We start from the raw sequence: 17,035 nt of genomic DNA on the forward strand, positions 1-17,035 counted from the left end.
AAAATGCACTAATGGGCGTTATTTGTGTTTTAACATTTTTGGAAAAAGCAAATGTTCCTAAAACCTATGGCGTTTGAAAGATATTTCAGCTTTTTCCCACATGAAGATAAAATGAAAAGCGGTCTTGATTTTACGGTTCAACGCCGTCGCTGAATCTGTTGGGCCAACAAACAAAAGGCAACACAAGCAGTGCGGATGCTTTGACCAGGCGCTGTCCCGCTTCCATCGATGTTGTGTCTAGAATATGAGCAAGTCGTGAGAGAGACCCGAGAGAGGCGACAGTGTGGGCGAATTTCAAGGCGGATACCCAAACATCTGTACCTGTGTTATCGAAGCGGCAGACGCTAAAGTCGAATCTCAATAGCCCGCAGGCAGCCCTTCTGTTCAGCCACTGACGGCTAGCAATGATCCGTTCACGGTGACGCTGCGTGGAGGAAACAGGATCGACTTCAGGAGAGAACTCGGGCGTTCTCACGCGAGGAGGGGACGCAGCAAAACGCTCCCTGCTGTTCATTCTAGATGCCTTGTGTACCATTACCATGTATATCCGCGATTTCCCAAAAGTTTGTGTACTCAGGATTGAGTAGCCCAGCCCGGCCACCCCGAGACAATAAATGTACCCTGGCCCGACCCCACCCCAGGCAAACGGCCTCCGAGCGACCAGAGCCTGGCCCGCGAGCTTTCGGACCGTCTCGAGCGAATCCACAGCTCTACAGCGGCTTTTCGGCAGGATAGAAGCCCTGTAGTGGTTACGCAGTAGAAACTATGCGCACTGTTTATCGTTTCCGTAAACGTGTCTGTGGGATAGATACGAAGGCTATCTCCTCCTGCGCAGTACTAGACCAAAGGTTCGACTGCGATCAAGAGCTGCCGCCTAATGGCTGCAGGAACTTTACATGGACTCAGTGTGCCTATTTCACGAGTGTACACCACGCGATCTAGGTTCACCCCGGAGCGCCAGCTCTGCGTAGGAAGACGTGCACGGGCATGAAGTTTTTTTTTTTCCTCCCTGTGCACGGGGCTTCCTGTCTGCCACTCTCACCATTCCCAAATGGCTGCGCGTTAGTCGCGCTCTTCCACCGAGCGGCCGTGGTCCCACTTTCGTTCTGCTTTGCCGTCTGTTGCTCGCACGTGTATTTTCCTGCGCGCTGTTTCAACGGCTATCGCGTGTCTGCGTCGGCAACAGATGGATGGCCGAGGCGTAAACCGTGAAGAGACCGTCTGGCAGTGTTTCACTGGGAGTCTTCCCGGTTGCGCTGCGCCTTCTACCAACAGATCGCGTTGCGCTGCCATTTCCCTCTGTTCACCGTGAGAGTTGCCGACCCGTGCGTGCCTCGGGAAGATGAAACGCGTCTGAAGGGACGGCGTTGCATCTCGCGGCGTGCTTAGATGTGGGTTAGTCGGTGGTTGGCGCGCCGTCGGCACATAACCCTTTCTCGGGGTGATGGCGGTTCTATATACACACGAAGCGCTGATGCGCTGCATTTCGCTTCCATTTTCGACTTTGATCTCGGCGGTGTTCCTTTCATGATCTTCCTTTCAGCGGAGTTCCGTTTCGAGCGTCCAGTATCGCGGCTGCGCTGATGGTGTATACTTGTGTGCAGCGGCTGGAAACGCGCGGTTCCGGTATTGATGAGTTTTTCGCGTTTTTCGTAAAGCATGAAAGAAAGGGAGAGCCTTCGTGCTCGAGGCATGCGGGTATGTCTCGTAGGGCCGCGGCGCGTGTGTTTGGAGAATAGTTTCCAACCGCAGTTGATCTAGCGGTAGGTGTTTGCAACGCACCAGCGGGCGAATGGAAGATGTGCATGGTGGAGGAAGGATATAGACGTGTTAACGTGATCATTCACGGTGAAAAATGAGTGTTTGTTGTGAGGAAAGGAAATGGTTCAGTAGCAGTCTTACTCCTCTGCAGACTCCTCAGCCGCGCCATGAGGAAAGGGAGGAAAGTGGGGTGAAAGAAGAGAGAGAAGAGTGTCGTAGAGAAAGGATTCCGATCACCTGGGGACATTTAACATCCACATCTGCTAGGCCGCGGAAAGAGATTTAGAAGGACCGTAGGGGGCGCGGGGAAGGGGGAGGGGGGGGGGGGGGGTTGTATAAAGAAAAATAGCTGCCTTACTCACTGTGGGCTAATGAACCGCGTCTGGAGAAAAACAAGAGGGAACAAATAGAAAAGGTCATTATAGAAACAGTGCGCGGAGGTGTAGTCAAATTCCTGCTTATATACGAATTTCGGTTTATGTACCTTCTGTTATGTCCGTAAATTTTTTTCCTGGTTTATAAAGTTGCCAGATGTCATTTCCCAACTTAGGGATTACGAAAAGCTCCAGTACTCTAATACTACATGTCTCAGAACTTTCTGATCGGACCGAACTCTTGCTCTAATTTTGATTTAAAATTGAGCAATTATTCCCATAGTGTAGATCATTTGGAAACTCATGCCAGCGACGGAGAAGTCGACGCCCAGTCGAATTTGAGTTGTAACGTCGCTCTGATTCAAACACCTCAGCGTTAGCGTTTACATAACCCCCCCCCCCCCCCACACACACACACACACACACGACGCGCACACACACGTACATACATACGTAGTGTGTGTGTGGGGGGGGGGGGGGCATTCCTTACTACCGGTCTTGTCGTGGTAAAGTGATGCATTCATTGATATCGTTCTTTTATTTTACTATTTTTCGTTTCTTGGTGGATATAGTCGCATGTTATAATTGCATTAATAAGCGGTTCAGGCCACCGCTATAGTGTCCATTTTCTATGTACCGCTCTACCTTCCATATTGCCCTAAAGCCAATAGGGCGTATTGTAAACAAAATAGTTGAATATAGTTCACGTTGTGCTCATGATTTCCAATTTGATTGTGTCGGCATTATCACCTCATACGTAGTAAACGTATGCTTGCCGTCACTTGTTTCTCCAGATGGAGACTTTGCCTCTGAGACGTTTGCAATTAGAGGTCAAAGGCAAACTCTAAAACCCTTTTCTACGTACCAGCTCTCTCATTTTGTCTCCTCGTTTTGTAAGGAAGGAAAAAGCATTCCGTAGGCAGCACCATCGGCGAACATAAGAGTAACAGATTCCTGGCCTCCGTATATCACTCGTAGAAGGCTCGCCAGATGCGTCATCAACGCGAGCATAAACAAGCGCGTATGAAGTGTCTGCCCCTCAAGGACGCTCTGACTGTGATGAGGCCAGGCGTGTCACGCAAGCGTGTCATCCAAGCTCCGGTCGTCGCGCGGGTGCCGGTGCATTTCCTGCCTTACACCGGCTCGCTGACAGCACGCCAAGCATCAAGGATGACCGACTGGCGTTCCACTTGGGGTGGCTTATTTCACTATGAATAATGCTTTCTCGCGAGGCACTTTGTTATTGCTCACCCGCCTTTAGTGCTTTCTTTTCTGCGAGGCGAGTCGAGCGAATTTAGCCCTCCTACCATCATTTTTTGCAAGTTCCTTGATGCCTCGCTAGATGGGTTCGATAGCAACTGGATGTTGAGTTGCAAGTTGAATGGTCCCCATGTTGTGTAAAGCCTGGTCGCCACTAGAGATTACCAAATAATCATTCAGTCATTTCATTTCTTAATTGAATTCAATATTAAGCAAATACAAATAAACACCTCACTCGTAGCGCTTGTCATAATTACGCCCATGCGATATGCATCCTTACAAGATATATAGACCTTATGTGCGTACAGTGTTCACACACGTGAATGGTGAGGTCGCGACACGTGTCATGCCATATCCCCTCGAGTGTGCTTATTACGCGGTCGCCATGTTTTAAGGCGAGAGCCTGTCTTCATGCATGGGCTGCTGGAATGTCCGCAGGAAACATTCGCACGAACTGACACTTAAGAAAAAAAAGTGTTTTCACCGGAAATCGAACCACTATCTCTCCTATACCGCTAGTCAATTCCGCAACCCACTACTCCGCGCAGGACTCGAGAGTCGATCACCGTCGTAATTCTCCGTGCCTATAGCGTTAGGATGATAGCAGCGATGACAATGAAGATGCAGTTAGTGATAACGATAAGGTAGTGATAATGATGGTAGTAGGGATGACAATGTCGGTGCATTTAGTTGATAATGATAAAAGTAGCGATAGCGATGAAGATGATAGGATGACAACGACGATGCAGTTAGTGAAAACAGTCTTGTGGCTTTCGCCATTTCCATTCTTAAGGCAGAGTTAAGCGCAGTCCTGTATAATTTTATTGCGATAGCAATACTGTGCCAGGTTTCGAGCCATCGCGTAGACCCGGCGGAGGCCAAGTTTGAAGAAGAAGATGAAGAAGAAGAAAAAGAACGCTCGGTCAGCCGCAGCTAATGCTTTCGCTCCACAATCGGTTTAGCAGCATTGAACCCTTCTCATTTATATACGGGCTGGTAACTTGAGTTCTCGCGTCATACTCTTAAAAGGATGAGCTTAAGTGTCCCCAATAATGTAGCACGTTACACTGATATAGGGGAATAATGTAGCAGGCAAAAGAAGCTTCCACCGTTGCTATCGCAATTCACCAAGGGTTAACCAGAGTTAAACCACAATTTTTTTCAATTCTCGGATTCGAACGGCACCGCGGGGTATTGTAGACTTTCAGAGGTAGTTCAGTTTATCGTATTGCTTCCTTACTTTCAGTCCAAAATTGGGTTCACCACGCTGGTAACAAAGGGCAGGACCATGTCCTCCGTAAATAAGTGATGGAACTGTACTCCGATGAGGTGATTATCAAACACCTTCCTGTGTGCATAGCCGGTGGGTATTCTGGGCGCTTCACGCATTTTGAACGAAGGATTAAAACCAAGTGGAAACCATACCATGGTGAAACCAACGACAAATTGTTTCCTTTCGCGTGACGCTCCTGCGAGTAATATTTAACATTGCACCTAATAGGTTTATTTAGCTAGGATGAACTAGAGAGGTTTGTAATACTCGCTTGAGGACCATGTAGGTTTCGAATCTGACATAGCGACACACTAACTGTGGCATCCATTCCACTTCTTTCTTTTTGTAAACTGACTACACATAGCGATCCGGATGACAAGTTAATTGGTTCTCAGCGCGCTACGACACACTAGCAATTGAACAAACGTAAAACAGGCAGGACGAACAGAGCGCGAACTCACAACTGTGTTATGAAAGTGCAATACTATCCCAGCACTTCCACCAAATGTAAGGGTACCTTCAATCTCAGGTCGGTGTTCTTGTAGAAAGTTCAACTAACAAGCCAGTATCTTGAGTCGTCTTCTCTATATGACGTGTTCTTTGTTCTTTCGACTTACGCTCGTTTTCTTTACGACAGTCACCGAGCGTTGGTGCGACACTACAATTTTTATACATTTTTTTACGCATGCGAAATTAACTTTATGGAGAGCGGATAGAGGTGCAACGACATGGGCATTCTGTGTGAGAATCCCATGTATAAGAGGTATAAAAATGTATAAAAACCAAGTATCGCATTTTCATTAAACAGTTGTGAGTTCGCGCTCTGTTCGCCCTGTCTGTTTTACGTTTGTTTAATTGTTAGTGTGTCGTAGCGCGCTGAGAACCAACATGCAGAACCAACTAGCCCTATCTTAGCAATGTTTGCCGGGTGACAGTCTGACCGCTGAAGGCACAGCACCCAGAGCAGGCCGGTCCCTGCTGCCAACACAATTCAAGTCAGCGTCATGCTCTTATTAATTGGCACTAGAAAATAGCTTGTAAGTTAAAGTATTGCGCTAGGGACAACCAGTGCTCCATCCGCAGTTGTTACATTATCAGTTGTTACATTATGTTATGTTACATTATCGAGCATCACGTGCTGTCCCCAGGTATAGTCTCGAGCATCAGCTGTCACCGGCAAATGAGCTATCGCTACTTACCTCTGCATTAATTTCGAGCGTATCGTGCCAAACGCGTGCGCACCACTATACCGCTGCTTCATTCCACACCTCATCGTGCATAGTCTACCCCCTCCTTCCCCTCACGTTCCCTGCTCCTTTTGGCCGCACCATACCGTGCCGGTGTCGTCATCCGTTGGCTGCTTCCATTTCTGTCGAGCCCCCGCAGGGGCGCCTATACAAGGCCCGGATTTCTCCCCAAATATTTGAGTGCCGCTGCCGGCGGAGGCCTCCGAATACGGCCGGCTGCTGCGATGGCATGGCCAGCGCCTTTCCTGTTCTTTTCTTCCGCTGCCTTCCCTCCCTTGCCCGCATGCATCAGCTTCTCCAATGAGGGTACCGAAAGGAGCCTGTTTACCTTGCGACTGGCTGTTCGTCGCATCGGATTGGGAGCCGCACCCTGGAAGTTGCCCGTGCCCTGCGCTCTCATATATGCTTGCTTGTCAGCGGCAGATCTCCCCAAAGGAATGAAGGAATGAGGATTCGTACACGGCTGCGCGGTCGTGCCGAATGAAAACGTGAGGCTTTAACCAGCGAGTTTGGCTTTGCGTATGCACTATAACGGAACAGTGTAACTAGATAAACAGCCGGGCCCGCAAAATGGTTACACAGTGATTGTGAGTGAAGGTGCTCGGAAGTCAACAACTGGTGATGATTACCGCGCCTCAGTCCGAGACGTAATCAAGGCTATATGTGAGGGAGGTAACGCTAAAGAGCGCATTAGTGACCTAATGGGCCATTGGGTGCTTTATCCGTGGCATTACATTCTATCTTGTCCTGTATGCGTTACAAAAACAAGTCACCACTTACAATTACATCGACTTGTTAAACGTTTTACTGATTTTAGTGATCAGTTACGACACATTGATGTTGTAACTAGTACTATATAAAAAAGTGACCGGATATTGTTACATTATTTTGCATTTAAATTCCTTTGGTACAGCATATAGACTGACGTTAATGGGTTTACTAGAGCGGTATTACTTAACACTTATTATCTCAGCATTAGAGATTACAGAACCACGTCCCTGGCGTTAGTCATTTATATCAACCAGACGCTAACAACATTGCTAAATATTAATTCATACTTCAAGCGAAATTGCGCTGAGACAACGTAACAGTAAACAGTGCGTTTCAGGCAAGCTTTACAGTCTAGAGGTAAATTCCAGTAACTGCGGAAAGCAAGGAAGGATTTTTTGTTCCCAGACAAACCCTACCAATTTCTTTAAACCTGGGTACAATCAGTGTGCTTGATTTCTTAATTTTTTTTCTAATATTTGATGTCCGAGTCCCGTGAATAATTACAGTCGCCATGCTACAATAATGTATGACGTTTATTTTGATAATAGTTTATTATCACGAGGTCGTTTGCTGCACGACTTCCCGAAAGCTACTACAGAGGGCGCGGCCACTTGAATCATACTGCAGTCATTGTCATTTCGAGCAGTTAAACACTCGTTAAAAATACCACTGATTCGGTTAAGACATCGTTCGGATAATTATGCATGAGACTACACCAACGGGAAGCAGCGGTAGGCTAGGTAAGATGGGCAAGGAATTGGTTGCACTAGAAGATGCACTTAAAGAGTTTGTAAGTTATGATTAACCTGCCAAATTAGAGCTCAGACGTGCACCGAGAGACCAGTAAATCATATCTAGCATTTAAGCTCTGCTCAACCGCTGCAGAAATGAGCTTATATGTCAAGTTGCTGCAATCTACGGTAAGGCTATAGGGCCATGTTAGAGATTTTCGGTGCATTCATAGAACGCGGTAAATATATATCATCGCACAAAACATGGCTTCTTTAGCAGCGCAAATTGGCAGCGGTGTCTTGCTGGGTATCTGTTTATCCGTGTACAATGGGAGAGCCTGACTTAGGACAACGTTTAGAGGCTTATAAAATGCCAAAATTTTGGGAAAACAATTTTCAGCGAATTCGGATACACCATATAAGCGGTGCTAAACGAGACAGATGTTAGAAGTATTTCAAAGTCCGTGACAATTCAGTAGTGAGGATGTTCCATATCTACAGCGCGATAAACGGGACAAGAGAACACAATAACGACAAACACAGTGCAGTGAGGATGTAATGTGCATCACTTTTCTGTTAGACTTTTTCCTTAGGCTTTGCGCCCAGCCTCTCTGACGGTTTCTATCATTGTCTCATTCACATTGTCATCTCAGGTTACGGCTGTCGTAACTTCACGCTGTCACCTCGGAAGAAGTCATCACCGCGTGCGTTTTTATTTTTTTCGGCTAGCAGCTTGGACCATAAAGATAGGCGGCATTGCTGATGACACTTCTCAGTTGGAAAAGAAAATTAGCTAAACAAAAATATCAGTTTGGCCCAATAGGCTCTCTTTTGCGCATTCGTTAAGCGACGTTCTACGCCGATGCAGAAAATTTCCCTCATCGCACCGATGCATTTGTATTTAGGGTCTTTTCTCCCTGCACCGTTAGGAGAAGCCAGGAATGGGGAAAAAGAGAAATAGGGAGAAAATTAAAATATCATAAGATACTTACAAACTGTGCGAAAATTCTCTTTTCGCCAAGTTTTCGAAGCCAAAATCCCCGACAAAATACATTTCTCCAACAGAACACCTCTGCACAATGTCAGCGGGAAAAAACAATGCGACTAATGGGATCACGGAATCCTCCGGGCCGGCCACAAGAGCGTCGGCAACGGAGAGGAGGCGTCCATGCGTACGGGAACGTTGTTGCACCGTGCCTCCCGATCGAGCGGCGTTTGTTTACCTTGCGGTGCTTGCTTCTGGAAGTGGGAGCTCGAGAGCCGCCCTCTCTTCCCATCCGCGGTGTGTAAACATGCGGGGGTCGCCGCACGCAGTGCGGTTCTCTCCGCTTTCGAAGACGCCTCGCGGACATGTTTTTCGCGTGCTTGTGGCCCCCGCGCTGTTTGTGTGCGTGACGAGCGGGCGCACAAGAACGAAATGTAAGAGTGGAGGACCGTTGAAGACAAAGGAGGATGCAAGCTTTTAGGTTTAAAAGCGCCGAAGGGAAGCTCGATTGTCTCATTCGGAATGCATCCGTCCGCCGCGAAATTAAACGCGTAGCACCAGTGTTTTGTTTGGCGTCCTCGCCCACGTCAATGCATATAAAGGAGATGGTTTGGTTTGCTTTATAGGCTTTAAAGTCCCAAAGCAACTCAGGCTATGAGAGACGCAGTAGTGGAGGGCTCTGGAAATTTCGACCGCCGGGGTTTCTTTAACGTGCACTGACATCGCGCAGCACAAGGGCGCCTTGCTTTCCGCCTCCATGGAAAAGCGGCCGCAGTGACCGGGATTCAATCCCGCATCCTTGGGCATACTATAGTTGAGCGTCCTAACCACTGCACCACCACCGCGGGGGCGCATATAGAGGAGAGTTCAGCCTTCAGTTGCAGAGGCTTTTATCCGAATGAGAACATAAATACCCAAGCAAGTAGCAGGGGGGACAGCGGCCGATGTAGCTCAGTTGGAAGAGCACCGGACGCGATATTCGGAGGTCGTGGGTTCGGTTCCCACCATCGGCACTTTGTTTTCCCTTCTACTTTGTGTTTATTTATCTTTCCCCTAAACAGATTACATTACTAATTTACGTGATTACCGAAGTAAAAAAAAATTAAAAACAAAACAAAACAAAGTACAATCCCCAATGCTTTCCTTGGCCTCGCCGACTGTCGGCTTCTTTCTTTCATGTATCATAACGAGCACCCTCATTTCCCCTTCATTTATCTGCTATATATATATATTTTTTTTTTAATTGCACCAGTAACCAGAATAATAAATGCGCTCATTAACCGCGGGAAAGTAGGGTTAGGTTAAAGGTCTAATGCCAGTTTAGACAGAGCTGGTGCGTTTACCGAAATACGATGCCACTCTCTCATGGATTGTTAATTAAAGACAATTATCGTCATGGAAGGACTCGAATAAAGAAGTTTCGAGGGAAGTGAGAACGTCACAATGTGTTGGTGTATTTGCTATGATCTGGATGACCGTGACATTGCGGCAAGTTCGTGAACACCGGCTTCAGATTTGGCGTTTATTGTGGCAGTCTGGCTGATTTCCCTCACTTCATATATCTCGAAATGCTTTTCAGTGATCTTCCCGTATTAAGAAGCGCATTTGTTACATCCTAGACTGGTTTGATATAGTAACAGATGTCTCACAAACCTCTTTCAATGAAGTGTACTGCAGAGCCCCTCATGTTGAGAGGTTGTATTGAGACGAGCTTGTATACGAGTATAATCGTGTTCGGGAGATGACCTTTTTCGGGAGATATTGCCTTTTCATTCGCCGTTCGTCCCGAAGGGCCGGGATCTCCCTAGCGAAAAACCCGTATGAGTCACGATAACCTCATACAGATTTCTCATACAAAACTCATACAAATCTCTTACTATCTCATATATTTCTCATAAGGTGAATGATATTTGTATGAGATTATTTGAGATTTGTACGAGTTTAGTATGAGAAATCTGTTTGAGGTTATTGTGACTCAATGTTTTTTCACCTTGTCTTTGAAGTGCCACGCTTCTGTTTGCAGCTGCAGCTATCACGTCAGATGCACATCGGGTACCAACGCGGCTTCCAAAAGCGAGAAAAAAGTAGAGTGTTAAATACGCATCTTTTACGTAGATCCACGACGCTCCACGACTGACCTATTAAAAGAGAGGCGCTGTTTCTGCAGCAGCTTAATCACCCCCCCCCCCTTTTTTTTTCTTGTAGGGCACAGTTTAGTAATTTTAATTTTTGAATGTATAAACCAATGCAATTCGAAAAATAACTTTTTCATAGCTTGCTGTCTATTGTTGGTGAGTGAGAAGCACGCGATTCGTTTTCTTACAAAATAGTTGTCCAGACATTCTTACAGTGTGGCCAGATACTAAACATCATTCTTGAACATGAAGTAAGTGTTTTACAAAACATATTTTTTTTTATTTCTGCGCTTACGGAGTGCTACTTGGTGTGTTGCTTGCTGAACAGGGCTCGTTATGATCGTTGGTCTACTGGCGTATTCCAGGCAAGCCCATCTGTGGGCATCTTATCTCGCCCCGCGGGCCGAGAAGCGTGCTTCAGTGGGCGATCTGGATTTTGATCCGACGTTCTTATTGATTGAGCCTGATTCCATAGTGCTTTGCGGATTGCGAGAACTACTCCAGGTCGGTCATTGTAATACATCATCGGTACTCTTTCATCGGTGCTAGTTATAGTTACTTTGTCAAGCGGCGCGTCAGGGGCCCCGATGTCTTGGTGTACGCGCGTGGCAACCCGGCCTGCTTTCGGTGGCGTACCTTGATACCTGGTCGAGCCTATTCATGGCCACGCAGGCTTTTCCTCTTATATTATCCGCCTTGATCTTTGTCCAGCGCCCCTCCGAAGCGCTGGACAACTAGGAACGGACACTTACACAGGCACTCCGCGACTTCGCGACAACTTCGCAGCTGTTCTGACAGCGGCGCTCGGTGGCTTCTCAGCCATGTCGGGATGCGGGCTTCAGATCTGCGCAGAAAACACGCCACCTTTCTTTTTCTTTTTTCTTTTTTTTTTATCAATTACCGCGACCAGGATGGAGAACGTCGCGCGGCCCAAAGCGCGCCACAGGCAAACTGTATCTCTTGAGTGCTCACGGACAGACGCCAAACTTGTGTGCTGCGCGGAGCGTATTAGCAGGGACAGTGTCCGCGCCGGCTGCCCAGAACAATTAGCGACTGACCGCGCAGTACATGGTGCGTGCGCCTACACATCCCGCTGTCTCGCCCACTTCCGCGAGGCGCGCAGGGCCGAAAATAACGGGCTGGCTCGCGAGCTTCGATTTTGGTCTCGGGCCGGTGGCAACCGCAAAACGCCGAACAAATAATCTGCCGGCGTCCACGATGTTCCATATATAGGGGGAAGTGATTCCGCCGCGGCCCGCGGTTATCTGGGACCATTATCGGCGCTGCCAGGCGGGAGTACTACTGGCGTAATTAACCAATAAGGCCAACCAGCTGTTCCCGCCTAGTGTTATACGCTCGCTTCGCTCTTTGAAGGATATTGTCTGTTCGTCTTAGCCTGTTCCAGTACTGATTGCTATGCTTGTTGCGTGACCGCTGGCCGTTATGCTCGCACTGAGGCCGCATATACTGGTCTTTAGTTTTTTCTTTTTTTTGGTTGAAGGGAGGGTCGCAGTTCTTTACCCCGTTGGTTGGGCTGAACCGCATGCGTAGTGATTATCTCAAGGTTGCTAATTTTCTTCGAGCCGAAACAGGGCGCCGTCGACCGGCGCCTCGGACGATCTATGGCTGCTGAGAATGCCTGCCGATCACAGGTCAGCTCGGCACATTTTCGTCTCTGACACGAGAGGGGGGAGTAGTAGAGATTCTCATTTCAGTAAACAATTGCAATTTTAGGTTGCTGTTGTGCAAATGTCATATCTTTGTGGTGAAATGAAACCAATGGAGCAATGAAAAAAAAATTGAAAGCTTTAAACACAGGTATTAAGCCCCGAGCGCGTTTGTATTAATAGAACGCAGAGTTTATGGTGCTTCTGAGCCAGGTTCATCGGATTCAGTACGCGCCTTAATGAAGCTTGCGGCCGTATTCGCATACTCTTTCACAAAATATATTCGGAAGTATCGCGCCATCTGCTTATCCATCCTGATTGGTTTTGTCCCAAGAGTCACTGCCTTGAACAGGTGTGGGTTTGGACGAAGAATGTTTCTTTTCAATGGTCGATATTCGCTGCAACCGAATCGGTGTACTCCGCAGTATCAGACATAATTTAATGAAACCAAATAAGATTTTACTTTCCTTTGCACAAGATGAAAAGATGGAACAGCAAAAAAATAGAAAAAAAAATGCTGGTGCAATATTTTGACGAGGCGACTGGCCAACTTTTAACAGAATCATTCGCATATTATCCAGTGTTTCTCATTCACAGAATTAACATTAAGGGCACTTGAGTATTTACAAGCATCAACGCCTGCGCATGAATAAAAAGAAAGGAAGAATGACTAAAAGATACGCTTAGGCCGCAGACACTCTCATTAGGCTAACGAATTAGATTGCATCACAAAAAGAAAGCGCGATTTTCATTTGATATGCTGAAGCACATATCGGACTTGACATCTTCGCAGATATTTTTTAATATTCATGCCGCAACAAATATATCCGCTACCAAAAGTACGGTGAACGGAGAAGAGGGTGGATCTGGCATGAAGTATCGGGACGTCTATTGCCTGCGTTATCGGTGAAGCCTCCCCGCCGCCAGTCTTGCGAAGGCATTTAACCATATAGTGTCGATACTGAGCAAAAGCCAGTGTAAACTGGGTCAGAGTGAGTAAGCAGAAGCATCTTGTAGGCCATGTTGAATCTCCAACCAGTGCTAAAGCCTACCGGTGGAGGTCCATTGTCGCCATCATGAGTGCAAATTGTGTGGGGCTGATTGCGCTTTCTCTCAGTTTGCAACTCACCCCCCCCCCTCTCTCTCCTCCCCCTCCTGGTCAGAGTACCGAAGAGCCTCACACTCGTTGTAGTACCCTGAACTGCAAATTTCGATGTTGGTGTCTTTTACGGGTAAGCAGAGTATTGATGCGTCTAGTGAATTTTCGCTTTTTCATGCCACAGCTTCGTCAGATTCTCGTTTGGCCGTTTTCGCAATGAGCAAGCGATAAAGCGACTTCGTGACCATGCTTTCCCTTCGTGAGAATACCACTGGATTTGATTCCGAGCCGAATAATAGGACTCCTGTATTATTCCATGCGACCTCTCACATTTAGAACAGGCGCCTCCGCCACGCTGTATAGAAAGCTGCAAAGAAGCCAGGCGCGATCTCCGTGACCCAGGAGCGATCTCCGTGACCTCGCATTTTGACATTACAAATACGTCCGTGACAAAACCTTTAATTCATTCCTTCATTCATTCATTCATCCACTTGCAGACTATAGTGTTTCGCGTTCAGTACAGTGATGATCGCCTCTACTTATTGTTTGGCGCTCATTTGCGTGCGCGTGGGCTGCGCAGCCATGTTGTCTAGTATTCCGCGTGATTGAAGATAAAGCGAGTTAAGTGATCCACGCTCTGCTGGCATTAGTAAAGATCGTCATTTAAGATGTTTATGAATTGTCGCTTTACGGGCCACGCTCAATGCGTTACCCGCAGCAATAAATTGACGTGTCGTTTATCTCTTAACCATACCGCCTAATGAAGCAAAGGGCCAAGAACATTGTCTGCATTTTTTTCTTGTGCGCTGGCGTGTCCATTTCTTCGCCTTTTTCAATAAATGTCAAATTATGGAGCTGTCTTCTGAAGTGTTCTTACTTTCATTTTATGAGTAATGCTTTATAATGCGCACCGTGAGGCCATAAACAGCAACGAAAAATCTACCGCTCAATAAAATAAAGCCTGATATTGCACTTGTCATGAAAACAAGGTCAACTAATTAGTGCAGTTCTGGAATTAGCTTTATCTCTCCTTTGCAAATCCGCCTGAGATGGCCAGCATTTCTATACTGCGAGTTTCACGTAGCCAACTTATTTTGTTCGTGAACCAATCGCCTCTTCAATTGCAAAACAAGCTTGGGCGAATGCACGTCGCTTTACTAACGCTTTGCTTTTGCCATTGTCTCTTTTTTTTCTTGCCCAGGCCCATCGGGCATCGCCGCGCCCAAAACCTCGGCGAGCTGCAACAGTTCGCGGTCGGGGTCTCCGCACACGGGCTCCTTCATCCCGCAGCCAAAGTCGGCGGTCGTCACCAGGGATCGCACCAACAGCGACAGGTCGAGGTGAGCTGGTCATGGGATGTTTTTGTTTGTTTTTCAGTGCGATGCGACGCGGTGACGTCCAAAGGACGTCCAGATGTCGTCCAAAGGATTTTAAGTGAGGGAGGTAAATATTTGAGCAAAAAGCTGTTGGATAGAGCTGATGACAGGAAGAAGTGAGGTACGCACATTTCAAATCGCAACTCGCGCTGGGAACTGAAATAAGCTCAAGAAAAAAGAAAGAATGGAAGAGAAAAATATAGTCCTCTCCTTTGCTCGGCTTAGGTACTTTTTGGTTTTCATTGCGACATCTTATACTGCCATGCCTCGTTACTGTTACCTTCGTTAACGTGGACGAATCACAGTATGGACAGGTTTTCTTGGCAGCAGACTTTTTCAGCGCATTTGCGCCTCGTTAATATGGAAACGCGCCATCTGGACACTGGACAAGAGGAAACTGCGCAGAGCCCATTGAAGCCCACGTATTTTTGTCGCGTTAATAGGGACACCGATCTTCACTGTCACATTCATATGTTTATTTTTCTCCACATTGAGTGCAGGACAGCTGAGGGACGCAATCAAAAATTGTAAATGAATCAATCAGTGACCTTTTTCTTGTGACGCTTCATGCTTTACGGGGCGAAGTTTCGGAGTTGATGCACCGTATACCGTTTCCCGTGTTGCCTGAATTAGTGCCAAGATATTTTATTTTATTTTTTATTTCTTTTTTGCAGCTTGTGCATAGTAGAAAGCTTGTGCCGATGCCATGTATGTAACCTGTTGTAGAAGTTAACTCATTTATGAATGGTACGCCATTAAGATATCATATACCACTAGATGCATCAAGCTGCACCACATTATTTCAATCATAATGGTGTCCGGATAATGGGCTTGTTTGTTTAAAATTTTTCAACTTCACACGCCACCCCAACGCAGTAAAGATGGCCATAATCAAAGCGTGCTCTTTGATATTTTTTTTTTTTTCTGCGCGATTCGTTATTACGAACGACTCGCATTATGGACAGTCTTCTTCGGGAACCAAAAGTATCCATTTAATGATGCATGACTGTAGACGAAAATGTCTCCTGAGTAAGCGTTAGTTATTATTATTATTATTATTATTATTATTATTATTATTATTATTATTATTATTATTATTATTATTATTATTATTATTATTATTATTATTATTATTATTATTATTATTATTATTATTATTTGAAAGTGTGCCTGAATGGTTTTCAAATGAGGATGGGGATATCCGAGAAGCTCACAAGGAAGGTTGAACTGGCGTGTCTTGATTTTGCCGAGCTTTACCTGTACTCACCTATGAGGCTGAAACGTGGAGGCTAACGAAGAGGGCTCTTCTTAAGTTGAGGACAACGCAGAGGGCTGTGGAACGAAAAATGGTAGGTATAACGATAAGAGATAGGAAGCGTGCAGAGTGGGTCAGAGGAATAACTCAAGTTACTGACATTCTAGTAGAAATCAAGAAGAAGAAATGGGCATGGGCAGGACATGTAGGACGAAGAGAGGACCACCGATGGTCCCTTAGGGTAACAAACTGGATTCCAAGGGAAGGAAAACGTAGCAGGGGGCGGCAGAAAGTTAGCTACGGCGGATTAGGTTAAGAAGTTCGCAGAGGTCAAGTGGATGCAGCTAGCACAGGACCGGGTTAATTGGAGAAATATGGGAGAGGCCTTCGCCCTGCAGTAGGTATGGTCAGGCTGATAATGATGATGACCTCTCCCAACCTCCTGAGCTTTATATTGGCTATTCAACGTGCTATCTCTATACTCATGGGAAATATGCGCTCTGGAAAAATGCTGTCTGTTTGGTGACATAATCCTTGGCAGGCGCAGTAAGAAGAGGAGAGCAAGAGAAGTAGTGGAGAGGGATATCGGCTAATCTAGCCATTTTTATTTTTTCGCTCAGGAACAGGGCTGAGATATTTGGGAGATTTATGGCTGACGACTTTCTTTATGCTAGAGTCACTCGGCGCACTTATTTTCTCCATTTCGATTTCTTGATTTTTTTCCGCTGGTTCACCTTGGACAACCCTTGTATATTTCCGTTTCGGCAGCCTTAAGCGTGCAGTCACAGTGATTGACGGTCATCACTCGGTGCGTCAAAGAAAAAAAGTATCTGACATGCACAGATGAGTTGAGCGTAGAGAACACTGTGCTTTCTATTCGCTGCATAAATGTTTGGTCCACGCAATGCCGAAAGGATGCAAAATTGCGGGGCACACTGCCTAAGTTCTGCCTTTAAAGTTAGGACGCGTCAGCATTAATTGCTACGTCCCTCCTCGTTCGCGTGCATTCACTTTCCTGCTCTTAATAACTAATTCCTCAATTTATGCATCCCAGTCGAAAAAAACTACAGAACTGTGTCAAAAATACGACAAAATATCCTG

At 46.4% G+C, this 17,035-nt stretch overlaps 1 protein-coding gene across 6 annotated transcripts in view; it reads left to right on the plus strand.

Moving 5' to 3' along the window:
• The window catches only part of sick (sickie), an 819,067-nt gene that overhangs the window by 582,573 nt on the left and 219,459 nt on the right, over positions 1–17,035 (plus strand). For all 6 annotated transcript variants that reach the window (XM_084603878.1, XM_084603875.1, XM_084603874.1 and 3 more), the window contains one exon: positions 14,505–14,643. In XM_084603878.1, coding sequence (XP_084460004.1) covers positions 14,505–14,643 — 139 coding nt within the window. The remainder of the gene's footprint in view (positions 1–14,504; positions 14,644–17,035) is intronic.

This window comes from Amblyomma maculatum, chromosome 5 (genome assembly GCF_055883805.1).
Source record: "Amblyomma maculatum isolate TAMU_Amacu chromosome 5, ASM5588380v1, whole genome shotgun sequence".
NCBI classification, from domain to species: Eukaryota; Metazoa; Arthropoda; class Arachnida; order Ixodida; family Ixodidae; genus Amblyomma; species Amblyomma maculatum.